This window comes from Chaetodon trifascialis, chromosome 17 (assembly GCF_039877785.1).
Source record: "Chaetodon trifascialis isolate fChaTrf1 chromosome 17, fChaTrf1.hap1, whole genome shotgun sequence".
Lineage (NCBI taxonomy): Eukaryota > Metazoa > Chordata > Actinopteri > Chaetodontiformes > Chaetodontidae > Chaetodon > Chaetodon trifascialis.
This window is the reverse complement of record NC_092072.1, coordinates 24084215-24101963: the sequence shown is the minus strand read 5'-3', so window position 1 is coordinate 24101963 and position 17749 is coordinate 24084215. Positions and strand designations below refer to the sequence as shown.

Sequence of the window (17749 nt, the reverse complement as noted above, 5' to 3'; positions counted from 1 at the left end):
TAAACTGTATATATTGTGCATATACATAGACCTAGTATTTCTCAAGTGCAATATTATTTGTATGCCATTTAGTATTTTTATAATCATACATAATGTACATATACATAGTTGATTTTCTGTTCTTTATTCTGTATGCTTTTTTTAATCTTGACTTCTTTTTTTTGCCATTATGTGTGTTACAAAACTTAATGGCTGTAACGACGTAATTTCCCTAGTGCAAGATCAATAACGTTTTATCTTCCCAAGAAATATGAGCCCAGTTGGCCAGATGGTGGCGCTGTCATTAAGGCCCAAAAATTCCAAATTTGGAAGAGCCACAGCCCTCACACTATAAGTCCATTTGACTTGAAATTCAACACACAAGTCCAACTCAACATGCTCTGCCAAAAAAACTCTTGGACCATAAAAATCCACCATGATGAATTTACCACAATTATGATATTTTTTTTCTTTTTTTTTCTGAATGGAACTTTTTGGATTTTTTCTATATCAGCGCCAAAATGGATGTACAGCATTGTGGGACTAAGATACACATTTCTATGATAAAGGAGCAAGCAACAAAACAAACAAAACAAACAAACAAACAAACAAAAAACATGGCTGCCATCAACCAATTAACTTTATAAGAGGCGGGGCTAAGCAGAAAAATGGCCATAAATCATTAATGGTATGTCCAATAATCATAAATCTGGGCACATATCTTCAGGTGTTGGGAAATAGGCCGACTGAAACATTTTGAGCCTGGCCTATACAGGTCGCCACAACTGCCAAAAATGCCAAGTGGACAGAATTTCACCCATTTCAGTGAGCATGCTCTGTGAAAAAGTACAAACCAAAATCTGAAGTGCCATAGTCATTGGTGCAAGTGGATGGGGCCTTTCACATATTTGCTCATAACTTAAGATGCCTTTGATCAATCCTGATTAAACTCTCTGGAGACATGTATCTCCTGAACATACACACCGAGTTTCTTTCAAGGATGAAGGGGGACAAATGGTGGAACTGTGAGTGCATAATTATTCAAACGTTGCAGACTTTGTGGTGATGAAGAAGTGTGTGATTGGTCTCACTCCTTGTTTGACCACAGTGTAACTCTGTGTAGTGACTTTGGTCATCTTCGAACCCGGCTCTCGTTGCTTGTGGCTGCTTTAATTTCGGCTAATTGAGCGGCTCCTTTGTTATACTTTCTTTCTTATATTTTATTGTTGTTGTTGTATGTGTTAGTGGGTTTATATAAAGTGAAATTGTTCTGGATAAGACTTGTGCGGGTTGTTCCTTTCCTAACCGATAATAATCGTTTCCAGTCAATAATCCGGAATGGTCGTTTTGTGTAGTTAAATGAAAAATGCCGTCGTCATACATCAGGAGAGGCAGTCTATAGTAGACCCAACTGGAGTGGAAGAAACTGAACCAGGACAGACGAAAGGAATTCTCGCTGTAAAGTGCCATTGCGGATACACAAACCGGTGGCAGCTCAACATTTGTAGCGGAGCAGACACTGTAGACTGCGAACAACAACAACAACAACAACAACAACAACAACAACAACAGCTGCTGCTGGTATTGGATGAAAGAGTTGAGCTGGGGGAAGAATGGAAAACATAGATGGAAGCGCAGACAACACTGGGTTCGCTGTGCACCAACACAGAGATGTGCTGTGAATGTGACACCGGAGGAAATACAACGGTGGCTCTACTAGCAAACGTTAGCTAGCTGGGTAGCCGGTCAGTGCTACGGCTTCATGTGAGCCTCATTTCCTTTCTTGATGCAAGCCGCACCGACTCATTCAGAACAGCGTGTGAAAGGTGAGTACAGTATGACTGGCTCCAGCGGCTGCTACCACCATCGTATATTCGACCAGGACCGCTCACGAATGAAAATAAATAAATAAATAAATAAATAAAAATCTTCACTGCTCGGCGTTCGCCACCTAGCTACAGTACGTCAGCTGTTAGCCTGCCTGCTATTAAGACTTTCAACATGCCTCTGATGCTCAGAAATCACCGTAGAGACGACAAAGTATTGGTTATGCCCCTGCTGCATTAAACGTCCATTATCTCCTGATTTAACGTAGCTAGCCGATAGTCTGGTGTCACTCAGCTTACTAGCTTCTCATAAGTATCTAAAGTGTAGCAGCTGTGTTTCACCCCAGCATACTATATACAGTTGCACCGATGAGGACGCGCTGTTTGCAATGTTGACGTTGACATTAGTTGAAATTAAATCGTATTTCGTTTTAGCAGACTTTGAGGTGTCACCTGCCATTGCTCATATCCGTTCCACAATGTAGTCATGTGAGCCATTAGCTGGACGGCACACTGTCTGATGCCCCGGTTGGTTCCTGCCACAGATTACTCTGTGATCCTACCAGTCAGCTCCACGTTGCCTGACTGAGGAAGGAGGGGGTTCAAAAAGAAAAGAGTGTAAAAGAGTTTCAGCTGGTACAATTTGAGAGAAGACCAGCAGTTCCCTCCCCCTGCCCATCTTGCCCTTTTCACTATCATCTTGTCTGCAAAGCTTAACTTACTGCAGTGTTGAAAGGGCATGACAGATCTGTCGGCTGCTCCGACTTCAGGTGAGGTTAATTTTACACGTTTTATTCCATGAATTGGGATCTCATTTGTTGGGCGTATGCTTTCTTTACTTTTACTGTATGTCCTCGACACTTCCCTGCTCTCTATAAGGATTTAAATATTCTGAATGTGCCTGATTTCCTTTCCTTCATATTTTCTCTTTTCTTCCTTGATCCATTCTCACTGTAAATGTTACTGTGTATCTTCGTGTAGATCTGCTACAAAGTGTGCATGTTGCCATTTTCTTTGTCAAGATCATCATTTGGGTCCATCAACTCTCTACACATTAGTAAATTATACACTCAGTTTATTATGCACACCAAGCAAAACTAATTATTATTATTATTATTATTATTATTATGCTTTTCAAAGAGAAATTGTTTCAAGTGGAGGATCCATTTTGTTGCCATTTTCTGCAACATATGAAGTGTGAAAAGAAAAAGTTAAAAGATTCAGGGTAAAAAGTAAAGCTGAAATGATTTTTCGATTAATTGATAAGTCAACTGATAAAATTAATCAGCAATAATTCTCCCTTGTTTCAGCTTCTTTTTATGGAATTGTAAACTAAATATCTTTGGGTTTTGAATCTGTGTGCTGAGAACTTGTGATAGACATTCACAATTTTATGATATTTAATAGACTAAATAATTCATTAATCCAAAAAAAATTGATAACTTAATGGAAAAAACAGTTGTTCTCTTTGAAAGGTGACAGTAGTATGGAGATAAACAGTACTGATATGTTAATAACTTGCAGAGCTGAGTTTGTCCTGTTCCAGAGCAGTGAAGCACAGCCAGAGAGCCATAACTAATCACAGCATTTGTTCCTTGTAGTGAAACATCCATCCTTACAAGATTATTGCAAGCCTATATTTATCACCACTAATTGGTTTAGGCTTTTCTAATGCTGAGGAGCTCCTGTGGATAAATCAGTTTGACCCTCCTCATCTTCCTCCACCCACACACTTCCTTCATCCCTCTGTAAGTTTACAGTGACATAGAAAACCTTTATTATCACAAACACATTGTTTACACTCAATAATAGTTTTATTTGACTGGAGATCACTGTGTAAGCATTTGTACTGGAGTCTGTTTGTTCATGGGAAGTTGGACTTTGACTGTACAGCAAGATTAGGTATTGACAGACACTAAATCAGGAGTGGGGAACCTCTGTTCTCCAGGCCGTATACAGCCTGTGACACCGTTTGATCTGGCCTGCAATGCAATTCATAACTATAAAAAAGCAGTTACTTTGTTCAGCTGTAAAGAAAATAGCATAAATTAGCAGACTAACAAGATCTTCCAAGTGGTCCCTGAACCCAGTACATTCGTAGCGGTTGATATTACATCAGTGAATCATGGTGACTGTCAAGAAGACAAAAATATGGTACTCTTCAAAAGAAATGGACAATCTTTTTTTTCTTCATTGTTGAAGGCAAGCCTAGTGTGCAGAGTTAGTTTGTAGAGATGTGCCGGCAGTGATGAAATGTACATGGATAAAGTTAATGCTGTTCGGTGGCGTCTGGGTGCCCAACAAGCAGCTTTCACAAAACCACATTCTGATAGAGACAGTGTTATGCAGGCAACTGCAGTGTTTCCCCTGGAATTTTTTTCAGGCCTGGTGGAACTGAAAAAAACCCTAAAGAGACGAAACGCGTGGGATGGTGCATTGGCACAGTTGCATTAAGTCATGTGGCACAGCAAGCAATTCTGCAATTCTACAATTATTATATATTTGCATTCAAATTTTTGTTCACCCAGACTCTATTCAAGATCACAAGGAGAGGGTGACTTAATAAGGTGCATTTATTGCATACAAATGGAACATGCTTGATTACACATTGGCACTTCAACCACACAGTGTGCATTGTTCTGTGTTGCACTTGATTTTTCTCGGTTTAATCAGAATCAGAATCAGAATCAGAATTCCTTTATTGATTTATTTATTGAGAGGGGAAATTGTTTTTTGTACAGTGCTCCACACAAAACAGAATTACAGATTAAAATAAAAAAGAGAGAAAGAACAAGAAGGAATAAATATATATATATATAAAGGCAATATTAAGAAACAGAATATTAATACTAAAGATATAAGAAATATATAACACAAATTAAGAAATATACAACACAAAATATGCAACACAATGAAATGTACAGTAATAAAAATAAGTAATATACTGAGTATATTGGATGTGCAAAAAAATGTGCAAAATGGAATCAGATGTGCAAAGTGAAATTGTAAAATATTCAACAGAACAGACCAGACAGTGACAGTGAAGTCCAAGGGCCATTCAGAGGGAGGAGTTGTACAGGTTAATGGCCACAGGCAGGAATGATTTCCTGTATCGTTCAGTCCTCAGTTTTGGTGGTATTAGTCTTTTACTGAACATACTCCTGTGCCTGGCCAGCACATCATGAAGTGGGTGTGAGACATTGTCCATGATGGTCCTTAGCTTATTCAGCATCCTCCTCTCTGACACCAACGTCAGAGAGTCACACTCCATCCGCACAATGTCACTGGCCTTGCGGATCAGTTTGTTGAGTCTGTTGGCATCTGCCATCCTCAGCCTGCTACCCCAGCACGCAACAGCATAGAGAATTGCACTTGCCACCACAGACTCATAAAAAATCCTGAGCATAGTCCGGCAGATGTTGAAGGACCTCAGTCGCCTCAGGAAATAGAGACGACTCTGGCCCTTCCTGTACAGCGCGTCAGTGTTCTTTGCCCAGTCCAGATTATTGTCAATATGAACCCCCAGGTACTTATAATCCTCCACTATGTCCACACCGACCCCCTGGATGGAAACAGGGGTCACAGGTGTCTTGGTTCTCCTCAGGTCCACTACCAGTGCCTTAGTCTTTGCCACATTTAGTTGTAGATGGTTCTGCTCACACCACGTGACAAAGTTGTCCACAGCAGCCCTGTACTCATCCTCATTGCGCTTGCTGATACATCCAACTATCGCAGAGTCATCAGAAAACTTCTGAAGGTGGCAGGTCTCTGTGCAATAGCTGAAGTCCGTGGTGTAGAGAGTGAAGAGGAAGGGAGAGAGAACAGTCCCCTGAGGGGCCCCAGTGTTGCTGACCACTCTGTCTGACACACAGTGTTGCAGGCGCACATACTGTGGTCTGCCAGTCAGGTAGTCCACAATCCAGGACACCAGGGGGGCGTCCACCTGCATCGCTGTCAGCTTGTCACCCAGTAGAGCTGGACGAATGGTGTTGAATGCACTGGAGAAGTCAAAAAAACATGACTCTCACAGTGCTCGCCGGCTTGTCCAGGTGGGCGTAGACACGGTTGAGCAGGTAGATGATGGCGTCCTCAACTCCAAGTCGGGCTGATAAGAGAAGAACTTCACCAAGGCTTTGTGGTAGGGGAATTTCCTACACATAATTGAGATTCTATCAGGTATAAATAATTTAAACATTTAAACAAACATTAAACATAGAAGTTTTTTATTCATTTTATTATAACAGAGTTACATTCATTTGACAATACGTGGGGGAAAATTACCCTTTAGTGGTTCTAGTGGAAAACTAGCCTATTGTCTGTGTTATTTTCATCATTATTGCTTACCAAAAGAAAAAGAAGCTCAATCAGAACAAAAATATAAGCTAAACAACAAATTGGAAACTTACCATGGGGAGTGTGGTAGAACCCCAAGGGCTGTATTTATGGTTATCAAGCCATTCGGGATTCCAGCCAGATGTTCTGTGTTTAGCTGTATTTTTTTTTTTGAGTGGGTTACCAGTCGGTCAGAGCGGGGACCTGCACCTGTCTTTTTTTTTTAAGAGTTGCCTCTGTTACTCTCCCTTCATCTATTTTCCTTGGCTCCGGAGTCTGGCAGAAAAACTTCTTTATATGAAGTTGTCTGTCGCTCACGATATTTTTTCTTTTCTTCGGCAGCGCCATAGTTGGCTAGCTACAAACCTTAAACATCCCATAAAATATGCCCGCGCTCTCAGCAGCGGTACTCGCATCGTTACTAGGCAACAAAGCAGGTTGACTCACGTTGCGCTGCACAGAGACGCTCCTAAATGTTAATGATTATTGATTTATGAATGAATGGATAGGTGGCTTATTTTTGGCATATTCATTTTTTTTTTTTTTTTGGCCTGGCGGGTGTCTCCTTGGCCTGGCGGCCCGCCAGGCCTGTACAATGGTAGGGGAAACACTGAACTGAGTGAGGTAATAGCTAAGACGCAGAAAGCTCATTCAGTCGCAGTCTGTGAAGGAGTGTCTTGTTGCTGCTATGGAGCTGCTAGCACCAGACAAAGTAGAGTTGTTTCAAGGTGTCTGTTTGTCTGAAATAATTCACAGAGATGAAGGAAAACCTGTTGTGGAACTCAGTAACAAGTGTCTGTGATCTGGCCTTCATGGTGGACATTACCAAGTACATCTCAGAGCTGAACTTCAAACTCCAGCCAGTGCCTCCAAGCTCTGGCAAGTGCAATTGGAAAGAGGGGACACTTTGCATTATCCTACTCTGCAAGAACAAAAATCTGCTATGACATCTGAATATGCTCCTGAGTGTGAACACTCCTTAAGGCATTTGGTGAGAGGTTTCAGGACGTGAAAAGTAAACAAAAGGAATTGAACAATGCTACGCCTTAAGGTGTCTGACAACTACCAACATAAAATTATTGAGTTGCAAACTAGGGAACCTTGTGCTGAGAGTATTTGTTTTCAAACCTGATTCTTGCAAAGACTCCGTTCCACTCAAGACTGACCCAAACCATGAAAGCCAGCTGCAAATAGCATCATCGTCAGTACTATTTGACATCAGACACCTTGCCAAAGAGAAAGAGCTCCTGGCATTGCAGAGGTTGGTGGGATATAGGGCTGGGCCGATAGAACGATAGCAATATGTCTCGCGATGGACACGCCATCAATATCAATATAAAATGCGTTCGATAAAGCATTCGATATATTTTTTTTTTTCTTCGTCGGAAGAAACCTGAAGTTGCGAAGCGAGGGTGGTTGCATGAACAAAGGCACTTGCTCTCAGGTAACCGAGCAACGTAGGGAATAATCACTAATCAGTGAGAGAGACACGCTAACACGCCAATCATGTAACATTATCAAGTTCAGCTGCGCCGTGTCGTTGTCTCATATTTGTTGCTCCGCCAGGAGTGAGATGAGAAATAGAAAGTGAGCGCTGCAGCGAGCGAGGAAATCGTCGATAGAACAGGGAAAGTCAGCTCGCAAGTATTTTGGATTTTATAAGTCGGACCGTAGTCAGACCAATGTGGTCTGTAACTTATGCAAGACTTTTGTCCCCACCAAGACCGGTAACACCACAAACTTATTTAACCACCTTATTTAACCAGCTGTATTCGCCAACGTCCGCCAACCGCAGCACCACCGCACAAGCAGCTGACCACCATGCAGAGGTATCTGCTTCAGTGCCTGATGACAAATCATCTAAAAGGCACGAAGACGTAACGGAGGCAGCGGCATATCATATAGCTAAAGACATGCTTCACTGAGCACTGTGGAGAAGCCAAGTTATAAACATCTCTTACACATACTTTTTTTTTTCTTAAACACACTTGCAATAAAAATGTAATTGAATAGTTCATGTACGTTTAGAGTAAGAAGAGTGACTAAAGTTGTTCATATGTCGAGGCTGGTTTTATAGTTCAGTCAGTCTTACTGTACTGTCTATCGTGTTTGTTTGTTTGTATGTTACAGATGTCAAGTTTCTGCTATGTTTCCAAAACACTGCACATATTTGAAAACATTTTATTCACCAGAGGATGAATCAGCTTGTGAACTTTCTGCACTAAACCTGCAGGAAAAAAAGTTCTCAGGTTTCTCTCTGTTTACATTTTTACACTTTTTTTTTTTACATTTATTATCTGAGTGTTTTCCATAGTTGTGTTGACATTTCCTTTCTGCCTTGATAGCTGAGGGGATTATAATCAGAGGAAGGTTAAATTTAAAATAAAAATGTTTAAATTGAATGTATTTTTCTCCTGATCCTTATTTTAAATAGGTCATAATTATCGATATCGACCATTATAAAACACTTATATTGCAATAGAGTTTTCTGCCATATCGCCCAGCCCTAGTGGGATATGTGTTCAGTATTTTAGTATGACCCTCAAAGGATGTTAAAACATTAAAATGGCCCTCAATAGGAAAAAGGCTCCCTACCCCTGCACTAGGCCTAAACTTGAGGGTCAGTTCAACCAAATTACAGCTGCACTTCAGGTAGCTCAGATTTTGAGACAGCAGTCCCTGAGATATGTGCCTCTTCCCTTCACTTTAAATGGTTGTATGTGTATAGTAGTGCTATCCTAGTATCTCTACAACTGGTCTAGTCAGTTATTGCTTGTTGTTCTAATTAAGGGTTTCTTTTAACAGTGTCAGTTCACGGTGAGCAAGTTGTAAACTAGTAAAGTGTGCTTTGTGTGTATTTTATAATCTACTTCATCAGATTTAAGTGCATAGTCACAGATGACCTAAGTTCACCTCATTCAGTTAACAGTACAGCTCTGATGTCTCTGTATACCATTTCATCCAAACTTCATTTCTGTTTTGATACAGGAAAACACAAGAGTTTGTTTCACAGAGCCCAAAGTGATGTATTCTTATGCCTGATCAACCCAAAGACATTCAGTTTACAGTGATGAGAAACAGCTGAAGCTGCAGCTATTGAATGCTTGGCCTGTTTGCTTGACAAATGATTTGAACAATTACTCACGTACCAAAATAATTTTATGTAATGTGTAATTTTGTGTCATTTGCCTAATTCACTACTTGTTTCAGCACTAGACTGTCTTATTGGCTTGACCATTTACTGATTATAGTTACAATTGTAACTATAATTCATCTGTTTTTGTCTCCCAGTGTTCAAATGCCATTACTACTACTACCTCTTGTATATACAAAATCTAAAGACAGTGAAAATGTTGCTTTGGAAAGGCTAAAGGCTAACAAATATGGATTAAAGCAGGATATTTTTGTTAGATAACAACATTCTGTGAGTTGATGAAATGATTATCATCATGTTGTTTGAAATTTTGACTTTTGGACTTTACAAGGCTCTGTAGTTATAGGAAATTGGCCCAGACGAGTCAGAAACAATCCTTCGAATCTAATTCTACAGTTAAGAATAATGCTAATAATAATAGCCTAATCTTCATCTGCAACTGTACAGAAATACTGGGTTTGAATAGAATGAATAGACATGCAGAAAAAAGTGCAGCACAGTTTTCAAATGTTGATTTAGAATTCAAATGTCACAGTTATGAACAAAGCTTCAGAGTGTAGCCCTAGTTATAACATTGCCATATGTAAGGCTAGTATCGGTTGAAAATTTCTGATACTAGTTGTCTAAATACAAGCCACTGCACAAGTTTGCCTGAATAAAATATGGTCTAAAATTGGCTAAGTTTTGATTTAAATCAGGGATCACCTGAACAATAAAAAAGTAAGCAAGATCACATATCTTACTGGACACACAGTGGCAGCTTTTGAAACTGGACTCTAGATTTTCGATGCTGTGGACAGCTGGACACATTTTGCTTATTACAAAAAACACTTTGCTGTTCAGTACCCATCTCTGTTCATAGTAGCCTTCCCTTAGCATAGAGGGAAAGGAATTCTCAAATTTTGTGATCATACCAATTTAGCACTTCAAATGACAATTGTTTTCATTATCAGATTAACTGTTAGTAATTTTTCTGTTTGACTAATCAATCTTTAAGTCTAAAAACTATCGAAAACCAACGTCACAATTTCTCAGATGATCAAGGTTACGTTTTCTAATTGCTTGTGTTGTCCAGCAGTTGTGTTGTCCTATTCAGTTTCCAATAACCCTAACCCTAAAGCTGTGAAAAACAGGGACATGCAAATGTATTACATTGATATTATGTTTGCATATTATTTAGTAATGTTAATACCACTACGTAATATCTCAGTAAATGCGAGACAAAGTTTTCGTAGAAGTTGAATTTTCTGACTGACTGGTTTGAACCCTGGAAAGGCCTCAACAACAGTCAGCAGGGAAACAGGCAGCGTATTTTATTTTACTCTGTTCATTTAAAAACAAGATGCATTTGTATATATTTTTGGTATAAATGTGTCTTGCTTAGAATATCTATTTAGTTTAATTTATACAGTAATTCAACCGTACTTTCTAGTTTGCACATCCTACACGAACATGATACATAAGAATGTGATAATTTTGTGGGTGCTTTTATTCACATTTTTACAGATGCATAGTGCATGTCTGAAAGGGGCTTTTGTTCCTGCTTCATTATTTAAAGTTCAAATGAGCTATATTGATTCTGCTGATCATTTTTTTTCTTTCTCTATTTTCAGGATAATGGCTGAAGGATAATATCAAAGAAGTTGCATTCCCTTAACCCAGAGAAACCCCACTTTTCCCTTACTTTCATCTGCACTTTTACAGCCTCCCCTTGCTAAACTTGTCCTGTCTCAGCTCATTTCCCCATCTCTATGGGATTTCAAGGAATGCATGCATTCCACACTAGGATCATGTAAATGTGTTTTAAAGTGGACAATCCTCCTCCTGCTCTAAGACAGGATGACTCTCAAATTTGAAATAATTACAATGTGACCAGATATCAATTTCCTGTCCAGCTGATATTTCCACCTCGGTCTGTAGGATTTTCATTCTGGTTCTATCACTTGTGCCCTACCTGCAGCAGCCTTTTCCACTACCCCATCCCTCATCTAGTGTCATTGGGCCATGGTTCGCAAGAAAGGTTCTCTTATACTATGTGGTGCTTTCCTGTTTGTCGCCTGGAATGCTTTACTTCTACTTTATCTTTGGGGTCGCCCTCCCATTGGCCGCCTCGGAGAAGGCGGTGGAGCCGAACCAGGAGGAAAGGAGGAGTGGGGTGTGGGCAGAGGGAAAGGAGTCCGGGTCAACCTGGCCGGAGAGGTGATCCGCCTAGCAGAGGAGGTTGAAATTCAGCTCGAGACCCAGAAGAAGCTACTGAAGCAGATTGAAAGTCACAGGGCAGTGTGGGCTCAGCAGAAAGACATTGGGAAAAGAGAAACGGATGATACAAAAGAATTCAAAAACAAGGTTGTCCACCAGCCACCAAAACCTCCCCTTCCTCTCAAAGACAGTGTGGATGACAGGGACCAAACTGAACTAAAACATATACAGAATGCTGTTCATACAGTAGCTTCATACTCTAAGGTAGAACAGCACCAGGCCATTGAAATAAAGGAAGAGATTGTTAAGAACAATGAATTGACGACTTCCATTGCCAGCCCAGAAGTTGTCATTCCCATTCTAGTTATTGCTTGTGACAGAGTGACGGTAAAACGGAGCCTTGACAGACTGATCCAGTACCGCCCTTCTCCAGAACTTAATCCAATCATTGTCAGTCAGGACTGTGGCCATGCCGAGACAGCTCGTGTGATTGGCTCATTTGGAGATCAAGTGACCCACATAAGCCAACCAGATCTCTCAGACATCAGAGTCCGGCCAGAGCATAGGAAGTTCCAGGGCTACTACAAAATCGCCCGACATTACCGCTGGGCACTCAACCAAGTGTTCAGCACATTCTCCCAGTCTACTGTGGTCATAGTGGAGGATGACTTAGAGGTGAGTGCTGACAGAAGCCTGCCTTATTCACTTCACCACGCATTACTGTGTTTTATAGTTGTGATAGCTCACTTTTTGGTGCAATTTTGCCTTTATTGGATAGTTTGTCAATAGACACAAATAGGAGAGGTCTGTATAGTGTTTGTAATGGTTGTTTAAGGCATCGGTAAACAATGCCACTTAATGGGATGTTGAGGTTCACTGGCAGCAATCCTCAAGTGCAGCACAGAAATAGAGAAGTTGAGAAAGAGAAAAGGCAGATAGCTAAGCAGTGACAGCAAGCATGTGGTACACAGAAAAACAGAAACAATTCGATAGGCTGAAACTATTGCCATTTGGATCAGTTTTGGAACTGTCACTTTTTTCATCCCACTATGGTTCACTATGGTTCATCATGTAAAATGCTGCTTACACAAATGCACATCGATGGATCAGTGTTAACTATCTAATAATGTCATCTGTAGTAGTAGAGTAGTCATAGGGTCATTTTTCTGCAGTCATTTCACTTTTGACACTTTCAGTACATTTAGATGATACTGCTGTATTTCTGCTGGAGTTGGATATGAAATGCAGGACTTTATTTGTGATTGTATTTTTAAATTACTGGATTGGAACTTGTCTTTAGTAAGTAAAGAAAATTAGTTCTTTTCCACCATTGACAGGTTGTAAGGTAATTTGAGGCAAATTTGTGATTTTGGGCCATGTAAATGAAACTGACTTGCCTTCTATTCTAATGAACACCCCAAAGCTATTAATAGGAAGTGGGAAAGGTAAAAAAAAAAAAAAAAAAAAAAGCATTCCCAGTAAAACCTAAATGTTAGGGCATGTTTCTGCATAAAACTTGATGCATGCACCTCTTCTTTGACTATTCAGTTCACTCAATTATATATATTGTCAAAAGGTCAATGAAAACACATTATCCCTCTTAGCCATACTATGTGTCTGGTCATGCATTGAGTTTTGGGTTTCTGTGCCTCTGGAACTGCTGCCACAGTTGGAATGCAATGGTGATTCTTTTATTTTTGGGGTTTTTTATTTTTCTAATTTATTGATTTTTTTTTTTTTTTTTTTTTTTTTTTTTGTGGTCCTCTAAGCATTCATTCAAAATTACTTGGAACACTTGGAGCAAGAAGCATTTTGTATGTGGTTTCCAAACTGCATGGTAGCACAGAGGTATTTGTTGTGGAGGAGTGAAACTAAAGTTGAACACCTTTTTCACAGGTCACATACCAAACACTTCACTGTCAGCAGGTTTTTTTCTTCCCTTTGGAATAGTACTTTCTAAGTCCTCATTAATTCCTTTACTAACTGTACAGCTCATATATATTCCACATGATTTTTTTGTAATGTTTCATATTTTTCCTTGTTAAATTTTTTCAGGTTTAGATTTGTTTGTTTGCACTTTGCAGTGCTTGTTGTTTTGTGTTGTTTTTGCTCAGTTTGCCGTAACTTTGGTTTTCTTTTTATAGGTTTGGCCAACATTTCTATTAGTAATAATGACATTATACTCAACAAGTTAATAGCTGAGAACATGATGGCATTACTGACAAGAAGTGTGATGGGTCAAAAAACTCTGGAAACCATGCAATCTGAAAGGTTCAAAATAAAGCTCCAGGTTAGTCAAGAGAAAACAATAAAATTATTACCAGAACTGTCTTTTATAAACATTCATATTCCTGCTTCAGCTTTGACCTTCTATACTCACTGTTGTTGAGCAACCTGCTGTCTTCTCAGAACTCAGCTATTTTCACTGTTGTTATAATTACTAGTAGAATTGATGGCCCAAACAGTGAAATAGGACCCATACTTTAATGAGTGGAATTATTCTTCAAACCCTTACAGGGTTTGTGGTAAACAGAGACAAATTAATTCAAACAGGGGTGACCAGACATTTTTGATTGTGGGCCACAAGCAGAAAAATGTAAGGACTTACGAACCAAACAATAGTAGATGCATAGTTTTCAACCAGTTACTCATCGACTGATGATCATTGTAAGTTAATGTGTTCAAAATGGCAACGGCCTCTGGTGTTTAAATTCATTAGTGCAACAACAGGGCTTGCTTGTAGTTGTTCAAAATGACAGCAACATTTAGTGTTTGTTAGAAAGCCATTTTCAGTTGGCCTGCACACCACAGTTAGCCACTCCAGAATGAAAGGATTTAAAATGAGCTCAGACTGATGCTGATCTCCTGTGCTCTTGAATTGACTTCTGTAAATTGACTTTGCAATGATTATTTTGATCTATCTGGACTTTATCTCTGAAACATTATCATCTCACTCCTGTGCATCTCCCTCCTTTAGGTTGCACCAGACTTCTTTGAGTATTTCCGAGCCCTGTACCCAATCTTGCGGTCTGACCCCACCCTGTGGTGTGTTTCTGCCTGGAACGATAATGGCAGAGACGCCTTGGTGGATCCATCCAAAGCTGAACTTCTTTACAGAACAGACTTCTTCCCTGGGCTGGGCTGGATGCTGCTAAAGGAGATGTGGGATGAACTGGAACCCAAATGGCCCTCGGCCTTCTGGGACGACTGGATGCGTCAACCGGAGCAGCGCAAAGACCGCTCCTGCATTCGGCCAGAAATCTCCCGGACTATCACATTTGGCCGGAAAGGCGTTAGTTTAGGTCAGTTCTTTGACCAGTATCTTCGCTACATCAAGCTTAACACTGAATTTGTGCCTTTTACCAAACAGGATTTGTCTTATTTGCTAAAAGAGAAGTATGATGAAAATTTCATCAAAGAGGTTTACAGCGCCCCACTGGTGAAGATTGAGGACCTCCAACAAGGGGGCAGCTTAAGAGGCCCTGGACCATACAGGGTCCAGTACTCCAGTCGGGAAAGTTTTAAAGTCTTTGCTCGAAATCTGGGGGTGATGGACGACCTGAAATCTGGAGTTCCTCGTACAGGTTACAGGGGTATAGTCAGTTTCCTCTACCGGGGTCGAAGAGTGTTCTTGACTCCGCCAGAGGGCTGGACACAGTATGACATCAGCTGGAGCTGAGTGACTGATCTGGATTGTATAATGTGAATGGTGTTGAAGAGGGGAGAGAGCCTTATTCAGAGGAACACCCTCTCAGACCAAAGAATATCAGCAGATGCAGTGGTTCGTGAAGAAGTTAAAGCAGCACAGATGGGGCTGCAAACCAGTGGAGCTGGGAGATCAAGGCCTGTGTTAGGGAAGCTTCTAAAATAGGGTGTTCATTCAAGATCAACAAGTTCAACGGCCACACAGATTTCACACAGAGTTAACTTTTAGGAAAGGAAAATTCCACCCTTAAACATTTTTTCAAAACCGCTATTGGCAACGTGCCTTGCTGTCTGAGCCCATTTTATTTGGTGTATTTTTTTATTCCTGTGAATAACTGGCCAAATATAGATTTGACATTACATTCAGATATTTGCAGCAGTTGTAAATGGGATTAAAATACATGGAGGCCAAACAGAAAGAGTGCCCACCTCTGGAATTTGAGAGAAAAAATGTGTGTAATATATAAAATCTTGGGCCATTTTTTACAGTCAGCTAAGTTTTTGAAAGAAACTGCTGAAATTGACTCAACTTTTCAGATCATGTTACTGCTTCAACAATGTTTTCAGTGGTAAACAAAGGCCATATCCAGTGCTAACCAAGGTTATTAGGTGAAGTTACAGCCATGATAGTTGAACATTAAAGATGAAAGGCTCTTTTAGCAATGGCACAGACAGAAGGAATTGCAGAGGAAGCAGAGACACTTCCCAAACTACAGAAGACCTGATCCAGGACCAATAAACTATGTATCACTGTCCTGTCTCCTGGAACTTGGACATGTCAGTCACCGAGTGGTTCATAAAATTTGTCATCACATTAGTTTGAAGTTGCCAAAAAAAGAACAGCACCAAGAACTTAATGATGCACCATAACAAAATATCCATGAAAATGTTTTGTACATGACAAGTAGCAGAGGAGCAAGGGTGGAGGTTTTCTTTAATTATCAGGGCTGCTGTCCTTAGATCAGTTTCTGAGCATGGCCTAGAAAGCAGTGTGATGACAGTGCACAACACTAAGTCAAAGCAGAGAGATGGTCTCACAGTGTTAAGGCCACCATGTGCTTCAAATGAAGTAGTTCAAGCCACATTAAAGGCTATAGTGCTAAAAGCTGTTGTGAATTGCCACACTCAAAGACAGGTGAAAAAAAAACTGCTTTGTCTTCATCTTTGTCTTAACCATGCAAATGGGAAAGCAACAGAATGATTCATGGTGTTGCACTTGGTTCATATTAAAAATGACAAAAGTAGTTATGTGTTATGAAAAAAGAGCTTGAGAGCGAAGATGGAACCACACCCACTTTGACACAATATATACTGTACGTGCACAATCACAGCTTAAAGTTGGTGTGATTGATGGCACGCTTGTTTCAGAAGATTGTCAGATGCGGCTCCTCAGTTTCAGTGTCGTAAAGTTTTTTAGCACTTTGAAGAATACTAAAGTCTTTATGATTGATCTCGTGCTCAAGCTGGTCTTGGAAGGCCTATCATTTTTTTTTTGTTTTTTGGCAATGTAATATCGTTAATGTTTCTGAGTAGCCCACTTCAAACTCCATTAATGTGATGGTGAAAGAGGATGGCTTAACTGAATGACCACATTCATTCTGAAACTCCCTTCTGCTTTCAGAGGGTTACAGAATCGGTATTTCCTCCACACACTTTTGTTTGTGTGAGTGAACTTGGTGTCTAAATGTGTAGAAATTCATTAATTGTTAATATGAAGGATGCAATTATAATGGTATAGCTATTTAGAAATGATTTAACTGTCTTGAACTTGAAGTTCTAACAAGTTTTCCAAGCTGCAAATGAGATTCAAACATCACTGAGTCTGACATTTTACTGATGATCATCCTGTTGCTCTGATACAGGGCAAGTTATAATGACATGACATCCAACCCATGGTTTGGTCAGCTAAGGTTTGTTGAAAAACCACTGATTGTTTGATAGTTTTTGTTTATGCAACAAGAAGGCTGAAGAGTGGCTGGGGAAATGATTATCACTGTACTGTAATTAGCTTTGGGGGATTATCCACAAGATTGATTGTTTCCCATGACTGTATGGTGATGTGTAAAACCACTGCCTGATGTGTTTATAACTTTAATACAGTATAAATAAAATCAACTATTTTGATATTTGTCCACATGCTGAAGTAGTCACTCTTTCATTGACAGCAACCATTCAGTGCTCCATTTTGAACGGTTGATCATCGAGGCATCTTGCCTGGTTGATGCTTAGTTTGTACGTGGTGAATGAGGCTTACTTTGGCTCAATAATTAGTGCAATGTTGCCATCCGTAAAGCGTGGCCTGTTTGAGAAAACCTTGATCAAAATGAAAAAGAACTGCACAGATTCAGTCTCTCACTTTTCATCCTGATCTATCTCTGCAGTCAGCTATACAGTATGTGTATAGATCTACAATTTGTGAAGGTCCCCAAAGCTAATTGACATAGCTAGGAGTTTGGCTCATGGGTACCATGGGTATCCAAATGCTGGTGGGCTGTCACTGGAGCATGTCTAGGTGCCAAACCACATATCCTTTATTTTAGCCTGATGTGGTCGT

General features: G+C 40.0%; 1 protein-coding gene across 2 annotated transcripts; it reads left to right on the top strand.

The window, feature by feature from the left end:
- Positions 1–1372: 1372 nt before the first annotated feature.
- On the top strand, positions 1373–17327 carry mgat1b (alpha-1,3-mannosyl-glycoprotein 2-beta-N-acetylglucosaminyltransferase b). 2 transcript variants are annotated; one of them, XM_070984007.1, is made up of 3 exons: positions 1373–1805; positions 10905–12165; positions 14468–17327. In XM_070984007.1, exons 2-3 carry the CDS (start codon positions 11296–11298, stop codon positions 15167–15169), a joined length of 1572 nt encoding a protein of 523 aa, XP_070840108.1. In that variant the 5' UTR covers positions 1373–1805; positions 10905–11295; the 3' UTR covers positions 15170–17327. The 2 variants fall into 2 exon arrangements, with proteins under 2 accessions (XP_070840108.1, XP_070840109.1); XM_070984008.1 differs by lacking the exon at positions 1373–1805 and adding an exon at positions 2451–2575.
- Positions 17328–17749: the final 422 nt, after the last annotated feature.

Excerpts from the sequence above, each read along its gene's own strand:
- mgat1b (XM_070984007.1), top strand. The coding sequence starts at position 11,296 with ATGGTTCGCAAGAAAGGTTCTCTTATACTATGTGGTGCTTTCCTGTTT. Across the intron at positions 12,166-14,467 it reads TAGTGGAGGATGACTTAGAG|GTTGCACCAGACTTCTTTGA; the intron begins GTGAGTGCTGAC and ends TCCCTCCTTTAG.